General features: G+C 58.5%; 1 protein-coding gene across 1 annotated transcript; it reads left to right on the forward strand.

Moving 5' to 3' along the window:
* The first annotated feature begins 301 nt into the window (after positions 1–301).
* OLIG2 (oligodendrocyte transcription factor 2) lies at positions 302–2,756 on the forward strand. The gene is made up of 2 exons (XM_074814243.1): positions 302–344; positions 668–2,756. Exon 2 carries the CDS (start codon positions 705–707, stop codon positions 1,587–1,589), a length of 885 nt encoding a protein of 294 aa, XP_074670344.1. The 5' UTR covers positions 302–344; positions 668–704; the 3' UTR covers positions 1,590–2,756.
* The last annotated feature ends 7,068 nt before the right edge of the window (positions 2,757–9,824 follow it).

Below are 9,824 nucleotides of genomic sequence, written 5' to 3' on the forward strand. Positions count from 1 at the left end.
ACAGCTGTTCCCGGCGCTGTCATTGTTGCATTTTATTATGGATTTGACAAAAGTCCCTCCCCCCCACCGCGCCCCCCCGCCGGGCTCCCCGCGCCGCGGCCGGCCGTCGCCCCCCCCGTCCGCCCGCCCCATCGAGCCGGACCGGCCCCGGTGACATCAGCCGCCCCCCCCGGCCGCCCCCCCCCGCCGCCGCCGCCGCCGATTGGCGCAGCCCCCCTCCCGCCCGGTGACATCGTTCCTCCCCGGCGCGGCTATAAAGCCGCCGCCGCCGCCGCCGCAAGGTGCGCGCTGCTGCCGTGCTCGCCCGTCACGGCGCGCCGCTCCCCACGGCCGCCCCGCGCACGGTAAGTGCCCCCCGCGCCCGAGCACCCCGAAGTGGCGCCCCCCGAGGCCCCGGCCTGGCGGAGAGGCGCGGAGGGAGGGACGGGACAGGACGGGACGGGACGGGACAGGACGGGACGGGACGGGAGGCGCCCCCCCGAGGGCGCCCCACGGGCGGCGGCAGGGGAGGGCGGGCAGCGCGGCCTCCCCCGCCGGGGCCGTCGTTCCCCGGCCCCGCGGAGCGGCGGCGGAGCGGGCTCGCCGACGTGGCGGGCGGGCGGGCGGGCGCCAAGTTTCCGCGGGCGCTGACCCGGGGCCGCCTGCGGGCTCTCTCTCCTCCCCGCAGGCAGCCCGGTGCGCGCCGCCGTCCCGCCCGCCGGGCCATGGACTCGGACGCCAGCCTGGTCTCCAGCCGCCCGTCCTCCCCGGAGCCCGATGACCTCTTCCTCACGGCCAGGAATAAAGGCAGCGGCGGGGGCTTCACGGGCGGCACCGTGTCCAGCTCCACGCAGAGCGACTCCCCGCCGGAGCTGAGCGCCGAGCTGCGCAGCGCCATGAGCGCTGCGGGGGTGGTGGTGGTGGACAAGCTGGGCTTCAAGTCCTCCTCGTCGTCCTCCTCGTCGTCGTCGTCCTCCTCCTCCAAGAAGGACAAGAAGCAGATGACGGAGCCGGAGCTGCAGCAGCTGCGCCTGAAGATCAACAGCCGGGAGCGCAAGCGGATGCACGACCTGAACATCGCCATGGACGGGCTGCGGGAGGTGATGCCCTACGCCCACGGCCCGTCGGTGCGCAAGCTCTCCAAGATCGCCACGCTCCTCCTGGCGCGCAACTACATCCTCATGCTCACCAACTCCCTGGAGGAGATGAAGCGCCTGGTCAGCGAGATCTACGGCGGGCACCACGCCGGCTTCCACCCCGCCGCCTGCCCCGGCGGCATGGGCGCCCACTCCGCCCCGCTGCCCGGCCACCCGGGCCACCCCGCCTCGCACCCCGTCCACCACCCCATCCTGCCCCCCGCCGCCGTCTCCAGCGCCTCCCTGCCCGGCTCCGGCCTCTCGGCCGTCAGCTCCATTCGGCCCCCCCACGGGCTCCTCAAGTCGCCCTCGGCTGCCGCCGCCGCCGCCGCCGCCCCGCTGGGCAGCGGCTTCCAGCACTGGGGGGGCATGCCCTGCCCCTGCAGCATGTGCCAGGTGTCGGCCCCCCCGCACCACCACGTCTCCGGCATGGGCACTGCCAGCCTCCCCAGATTAGCCACCGACACCAAATGAGCCCCTCGGCGGGGCCGCCTCGCCGCGCCCCGCGCCGCCCCGGCACCTCCAGGACCTACAAACGCGCCCCCCCGGCGGCAGCGGGTCCGTGTCCCGTGTCCGTGTCCGTGAGTGTGTGTGTGTGTGTATGTGTGTGTGTGCGCGCGTGTGTGTGTGTGCGCGCCCGTCCCCCCCTGCCCCGCTCCCGGGGCCGTCGGAAGGGCGGCGGGAGGGGATGGAGCCCGGCCCGGCTCTGCCCGCTCCCCAGACAGCGGGGAAAACCATCCCGCCACGAGTGAACGCCCGCGCGTCTTCTTTATCGTTAATTTTACGCTGTTGGCGATAACTTCGCTGGGAGGGGAAAATAGTCCTGGGCTCGTCGCGAATGGAGGAACCAAAACTGCAGAGGCGTTTTCGCTCGTTCGCTCGTTTGTTCGTTTGTTTGTCTGCTCCCCCCTCTCTCCCGGTTTCGTTTCCACACGCAGAGCCTTTGGAGACGTTTCTGGGTCACACCCCGCCCCGGCAAACCCATTCCCGGAGCCCCCGGCCGCCGCTCCGGGGACTCCCGGCTCTGCCGGGGAGCAGCGGGACTCCGGCTGGAAGTGTAGCCGGGAAAGTCGGTTTATTCCCCCGCTCCCCCGCCCGCCGTTTTTTTCAGTTTTCCTTCTGGTTCGGGATTTGTAAATATACCGTTCAACGATAACGATGCAAGTCCGCTCTGCCTGAGCTTTCCGTCCGTGCACTTGTACTGTGTAAGCCTCATGAGTGAATAAGGGGTCGGTTTGCCTTGATTTCGTTGGTTTGGGTTCTTGGGGTTTGTTGGGTTTTGGGGGTTTTTTTAAGCGTATAACACTTTTTTTTTTTTTTTCGTTCCTGCCACCTTTAACAAAGTTTGAACCCTTTAATGCTCTTTCTGTGTAGGAACTTTCACACTGTCCGTGTTGCAATACTGAGAACTTGGGCTTGTTTCTGAAATAACAACTTTTCTTATCGCTGCCCCTTGCAGAGATTTTATCATCTGTTTATTTTTGTAAAAAAAAAAAAAAAAAAAAAAGAAAAAAGAAAAAAAGAAAAAAGTTGCTAAATAATATTTATTACTTGTTTGGTTGCAAAAAAAAAAAAAAAAAAAAAAAAGTGATCCACTGTTGAGATTTTAAATAAAAAAAAAAAAAAAGCATTTTAAAAAAATGGCCTTTTCCTCTTCCTTGCTGTTCCGAGGCGAGCGGGAGGCGGAGGCAGGTGCCGGTAGTGGCGGCGGGACAGCGGGCGCCGCGGGGTGACCGGCCGCATAGCCGGGAAACGGTGGGAACATTTTAGGCACATCCTTGCCTTTTCCCTAAGTTTTTCGTTAGTTTGCTTCGCCGGCTGATCGAAACCGTTTTGGTTTATTTTTTTCCTCATTTGTTCCCCGCAGAATAAGAGAGGCGAGGAAAGAAACGACTGTCACTGGGTTCGTAATGTGAAAATTTTTGTCTACCGAATCCAGCGCTTGGCAGGAGCTAAATATTAATTCGGGGAAAGGAAACATTAAACTTGGCGCTCACTGTAATCGCTTCTGCACACTTGACCTTCAACCAAAAGCCAACCTAACGAAAATCCACGGAAAGGAAAATTATATGGGGACAGCCTTTTTTTTTTTTTTTTTTTCCTCTCCCGAAGTTGCTCGTATCTCTCGCCCGTGCGTATTTCAGCAGTTGTGTACTCGGGTGCTTGGGCAGGCAATCTTTCACCCTCTGACAGACCCCGAGGAACGGGCCGGCTTCTCGCACGCGGGGTGCGGGCGTGGAGCAACCTGGGGCTTCCCCTTCTCCTTACAGGAAAAGGGGAACGGCCCGAACGAATCCCATGTTGTGAGGAAAAGGAGGTCGGCAGCCCCCGGCGACGGCTGCTGCCCCCCGGGGCGGGCAGCGGGGCTCCCCGGGAGCGGTTCCCACGGTCCCGCCGCCGCCGCCCGCCCCGGGGGGGCCGCTCCCGCCCGGCACCGCGCTCCGGGCGGGCAGAGAGACCCCAAAACCCGCGCCCTTGCCCAAGCACATGCTTACACACCTCGCTCTCTAGACCGATAAATGGATAGACAGCTGTTTAAAATAATTAGCTAGCTACATACGTATAAATACAAAATAGCACGTATATTTTATACATATATATATTTTATACGTATACATAATAACAGGCCATGGAGGAGTTTGGGGCACACAGACACCCGCGGGGGAATGAGAGCGAGTTCGGATCCGGGGGACTTTTTTTTTTTTTCTTTTTTTTAGTGTAAAGTGAAGCGGTTCCCTGGCGGTGGGGGGTGGGGTGGGGTCCCCGTGGGCAGGCGGCCGGGGCGGGCTGGGGTCCCCGCGTGGTGCGAGCCGGTCCCTGCCCGACCGCCCCTCCGGGCTCCTGCTTTGCTGGGTTTGCTCCTTCCTTCTGCGGCTCGTCCCATGCCAACCCTTTCAGGGAAGGGAAACGGGGCTCGGCAAAGCATGCCCCCCACCCCAGTGGTGATGAGAAATAACCCCCCCTGCTCCTCGTCCAGAGACACCCAGCCCAACCTCCCCTGGCGAGAAGCTCCCCTTCTCACCATCCTCAGTACCGATTTTGGCAACCAAAACCGGTTTAAGGGCGGGAGGGACGAAGCCCCGGGGAGCAACGCCGAGCACCCCGCCGATTGCCCCAGAGCCTTCTCCAGCGGGAGAGCTGACCCTGAGCCCGGTGGCCAGGAGGGCGCTGGCACTGGCCACCCTCGTTCTAAGGCCTCCTTAGGGTGCTACTTCTGTGTCCGTCTGCGGCTTTGCAGGCGGTCCTTGCGGTACAAGAACTTCTGCTTCTGCCTTCTCTGGCGGGGCGGGGGGGGAAGTCGTGACAGCCAGGTGTCTGCCAGCGGCTTGGGACGGTCCCCCCGACTGTGGCCCTTCTGCCAGGCTCGGCTGCAAGCCAAAGGCCGGGCCGGGGAAGGGGCAGAGACCACCCCAGTCCCCCCCGGAGCGCGGAGGCAAAGGCCTCTCCTCCGCCGACCCCGGGGATGCTGAGCCCCGCCGTGCTGAGGCGAGGATGGGGAGCTCCTGCCAGGCCAGCCCCGCTTAGGATGTACTCCCCCTCCGCCGGTTTTGCTCCTGGAGCCCCGCTACCGGTGCCTTGCACACCGCACCCCACCCCACCCCCCCATCTGTAGGGAGGCTGCAATAAGCAGAGCAGCTTTCCCAATTAGCAGGGCTTCGGCGAGGGAGTGCTGCTGCAGAGGAAGGGCAGGAGCAGGTGAGAATTAGAGGGAGCATCATTAGGAGCTGTTCTTTGTCTCTATTAAAGGCAATAATTAGCACCCTGACAGATGCAAAAGTCGGCAGTGGCCAGAAGCTGGTAAATCCTGCTCGTCTGTCTCCCCGACCGCTCTCCCCCACCCCGGGGGCCTTTCCCCGTCGCTAACAGGTGGCTCCGGGGAGCCCCGACGGGCAGCACTGCCCGGGGGGGGGGGGGCGTGTCGTGGGGGTCCGGCTGTTCTGTCGGGGCATTTCGGCCCCACCGGGCCCCGCGGTGGCCAAAGAGGCGAGGGCAGCCTGGCCCCCTCCGGACCCCCCTGCCCGCCCGCTGCCAGGCAGACTGGGGGTGCGCGTCCCCCCCGGCGGCGGAGGGAACTCCGGGGCTGGTACCGGCTCCTCGGCCGGGTCGGGCCGGGCCGCCAGCTGTGCTCCTCCGGCCCTCCTCCTCCTGGACTACCTGCATATGAAATTAGCCCCCCTGCCGGCCCCCCGGCGCCCTCCCGCCTGCCTTGTTCCCCCCCCATATGCTCCCCTGCACGAAGGGGTGCCCCGCAGGGCTCCCCTGATTGCATTGCCCCCAGCTGAAGCCGCGGCTCCGGCCAGATAGGGTTACGGGGGCGGGGGGGGGGAAGCCCATATGCTCAGCGCACACCGGCGGGGCTGCCGGGGGTCACCCGCACCTCCAGCCAAGCCAGCAGGCTCGGGGACCCGCATTTGTCCCGCAGGCGGCCCCCAGCCCCGCCTGCAGCCCCCCCCCTCTCCGAGCTGGAGTGGCCACCTTAATTCTTAGCGCCCCGCTGATCCCCGTTCCTCCGAATTTAACCTTGTTTTCCATGCAGGCCGGACAGACCCCTCCCTTCACGCCCCTCCTGCTCTTTTAGACTGTCTCAGGTCTATAGCTACTTGTCCCGACAGGAGGAGGGAGCCCCCGCCCACATAACCTGGCCCAGAGGGCTCCCTTCGATGGCCCCACTCGCACCCTCACCCCTTCCCCAATCCCCTCCCCATTTTACCCTTTCCCAACCTCTTCCCCACTTTCCCCTTCTTCTTCCCTCTTTTCCCACTTCCCTTTCTCCCTTCCCTTTTCCCCCTTCCCCTCCTCCTCCTTACCGACCCTCCCAGGTCTCGCATAGAAAGCACAGAGAGGGGCAGCCAGAGGTGGGCAACACCTTTAGGCAGAAACCGCGGTACTTCAGGGAAGCCCAGGGGCTGGGAAAGGTTGGCCATGTCAGGGCCCCCAGGCAGTTCCTCCACATTTACTTCCCCTCCCCGATGTCCTTGTCCCCTTTCAACAGGGATTTCTTCAGCTTCTCCCTGGCAAATTTTAAGTCAAGTAGCCCAAAATCTGCTGCAAAACCGTGACTAAGGCATGCTGCTCCCTCCAGGCCCATGGCTCCTGCGAGGCATGTGTGTCTCTTCTGCAGGGAGGTACCAGGGCACTGGCTCTGCTTGCTGCCGATCTAGTCCTGTGGGATGGGATCTGTCAGAGCCCCCTCCTCTGCTGCAGGCTCCCTTCCTTTTCATTCGAATGAATGTTTGGAGTGAATATCCAAATCCCTTTCAACAGCTTTCCAAATATCAGTCTTTCATGGAAAAACATGGGGTTTTTTTAATCTACAAACCTCTCCTCAGTAATACAAACTAGGGCCTGCTTCGAGCAGGGGCCACTGGCAGGGTGAGGTACAGAAACACAGGTTACACACATTTAGTTATATCTGTAAGCTGGAGACAGAAACTGTCCTCAATTTTTCCCTTTGAAAGACTCATAATACTGATATTCTGGGGCCAAACTCCCCCCAGACATCACTGCAATCTCCCCATGCCAGAGTCAGGATGCTGGACATGACACGTGACAGCTGGGGTATCATTCCAGAGACAAGAGGTAGGGCTGTGGCACAGCCCTGGGATGCTGCTTCTCTTGTTGGAAAACAGGGCTTGTTTTTACACTTCCATAGGCGAAAGACTGATGTCCCATGTACCCTGACAGCCTGCAAACTGTCTGAGCCATCCCCCAGAGGGTGGCTCACAGGACACTGGTGTGAGAGGAGCCAAACCGCCTCTGATGGTGCCACCAGACTGGCAGCTCTCACTTGCTGTTGCAAGACAGTGCTTGCCACACAGCTCCGATTTCCCTGTGTCAGAGTGGTGTTTCCATCTCTGCGTGGGATGGGGACCTCCAGGCCCGTGACTCGATGTTACCCAGATTATATCTGAATGCTCAGGCGTTTTTGAATGTGCAGATAAGGGCCAGGTTTTCAGAAGAGTTACCAGTATCTCTGCAAATACTCAGCACCCATAATGCAGCCCTGTGCCTCTGAAAACCTGATTGCCCACATAGGGGTTGAAATAAGAAGGGAAGTTTGCCAAAAGGCTGGCTCCAGCCACAAGAGCTGTCCCTTTCCAAACTTCCAGCCCAGGTGGCTGTGGGTTAAAAATAAGACTTGGGCACATTGCAGTCTGCCAACCCTCTATGGATCACAGGGACAGTGAAACCGAATTTTCCACTACAGGCATTTAACAATATTTAAATATTTCTACTAGAAATTGTTAAGGGGAGATGGTAATTATAATGACAGCAATGGGACCGTGAGACTGTATCAGCTCTGTCTCTGCAAACGGGCGTGAAGCACTTGCTGGTTCAGCCTTCGGAAGTCCAAACACGCTCCCATCTCAGATGGTGCTTCTGAAGGCAAGAGAGGTTTTACACTGCTCTCAGTGGCAACACAGCAGGTCTCCAGACTTCTGCAGGTTCCCAGTCCATCTGCAAGAGGTGAATGCACAGCCTGTTTACCACACACACACACACACACACACTTACAAATGGCCCAGGGTCGAGATCCTCCAAAAGCTTAGCACTTACACCAAGGCTTTTACCCTAAAAGATGGATGTAAATGTGAAAGAGTGTTTCCCTTTTTCATTCATCCCCATTCTTGGGATTAGCTTTAGAAGTTTTGTTCTGCCATTTATCTTCACTTGTTGGAGATGTCTTGACAAACTCCTGAGAATTAATTTCCCATCAGCTTTTTGCCTCCTCTTCTTGAACTGGCAGGTCAGATCTCACCATATGCATTAGAAGAGGTTATCTGGATGGGCCACCCTGCTCCATTGTCCCTTCTTATGCCTGTCCCCATCCCAGCAGGAAACCAGTGTCATGCACATGGAGAGAGCACTGAGGGAATCAGACTCCTCTTCCGAAGCAGCCCTCCACTCCCTGCCTGTCATCAATCATTGCATCCCGCTGCCAAAACCAATACAATTGGATCAGGCCCAATACACGGGGTGTTTCCTGCGAGTCAGAAGTGTGCCTTTTAGTTTAATATATTCCCAATGTTGATCCTATTAGCAGGAAAAATCAATCAATCACTGTCAGCAAACATCACCAGCCTACAGATTGATCACAGTGTCAGGATTGTTGGAGGATTCTGCAGATGCAGAAGGCATTTGTTAAATGCTATTTTCAGAAAGACATATACATATATGTATAAGACACACATTTATACATGTCTTTGTCTGCTTAAAAAAAAGAAAAAGCACACAGTTTCTTTTTTTTTGTGGGTTGGGGTTTTTTTGTACAAAAGCAGTCACGGTGCTAGTCACTTTTATAAAATCCTTTTTAGTAGGAAATTAGCAGAGTTTCGGGGGGGGGGGGGGGGGCGGGGGGGGGCGGGGGGAGCTTGTTTTGTTCCTCCTGAGGGCGTCAAGCAGGGTTTGTCTTGCTGTGCCTAAGGGAAAGAAGTTGGAGACATATGTACCATAGGGGTAAAAAGGCTACAGACTCTTTCTAAAGAGCGGAGCTGAGGTAGCAAAAGCCGTCAGCGTGCTCTGTGGGAGAGATAACCCACCAAGGTGTAAATTCAGCCAACCCCCTCAGTGCTCAGCCTTCATTTGGGGCTGTGCTAAACAGCCCACCAAGTTTCTCCTTCCACACCCTCCACTCCTTTCCCCCAGCAGAAATAATTCAACTCTTTAATGCTGCTCAACCAACACAGAAAGGAGATTTCCTCCATGATGGGCAGTGCGGGGACCTGAGCACACCAGGACTGCAGGAACCTGTTCCCCTCCCAAACCCAGGAAAGTCCAGTGATCTCAAGAGCCAGGCAGAAGCCAGAATTTCTCCTCACCAACCCCAGCTTCTCAGCAACAGTGGAAAGTGGGCAAGCTCCTGGCTCTCTGCGGTGCTGCGAGTGCGGGGTGCACCCAGCACAAAAGGCACACAAAGAGGGGGGTGAGGCAGCCTTGTCCAGGGGCAGTCTCCCAGAAGAGATGAGGGAAATCTTTTTCCTAGTCAGAACATCAGCCATGATGAGCAAAAAATCGAGGTACAGGGGTAATCGGCTGCAGTGAGAAGAAAAATAATTGAAGAGCTCTTGAAATACAAGGTGTCAGATGGGAGACTGGGTAACTGCAGCCCCTTCCCCTGCGCTCACCGGGATATGTTTTTGGGACCGTTTTTTCCGCTGGGGCTGTGTCGCTGCCAAGCATGGGGCAGAGGTGCTGTGAGGAGGGATTTGCCCCCTCGAGACCCTTTCTGTCTGCTCCTCACATTCCAGGATGACCAATTCAAGCCACATGAGACTAAGCTTGTGTGAGCCTTAAGCCAGCATCCCCTGAAAGCCAGCCCTTGTTTAAATACCTGAAGATGGCTCGGGGAATCACATGTCCCCTATAAAATATCCTGAGTATACTACAGGGCAATGTGCTCCACATTAAGCTGGTCTGTGCAGTGGAGGGACAGCCCGGTGTGACCCAGGGACTGTACAGTGGGCAGCTCCAACCCAGGGCTCGGCAGCATGCCCTGGCAGCAGCAGCACCCCAGCTCGCTCATCTTTTTCAGGGAGGGTTCAACCAGAGCTGGGTTAAAGAAGGGAAGAAGCCTCCCAGGGACTGACTCTTTTTTTCCTGGTGCTCAGTTATGCTGAAGGTAGAGATGGAAGTGATGGGCTTTCCCCAAGCATGTCTGTCACACGTCACCAGTATGCTGGGAATGGCTTGGTGCCATGTAACCAAGGC

The sequence above is a fragment of the Strix aluco genome, chromosome 2, assembly GCF_031877795.1.
Source record: "Strix aluco isolate bStrAlu1 chromosome 2, bStrAlu1.hap1, whole genome shotgun sequence".
Taxonomy (NCBI): Eukaryota; Metazoa; Chordata; class Aves; order Strigiformes; family Strigidae; genus Strix; species Strix aluco.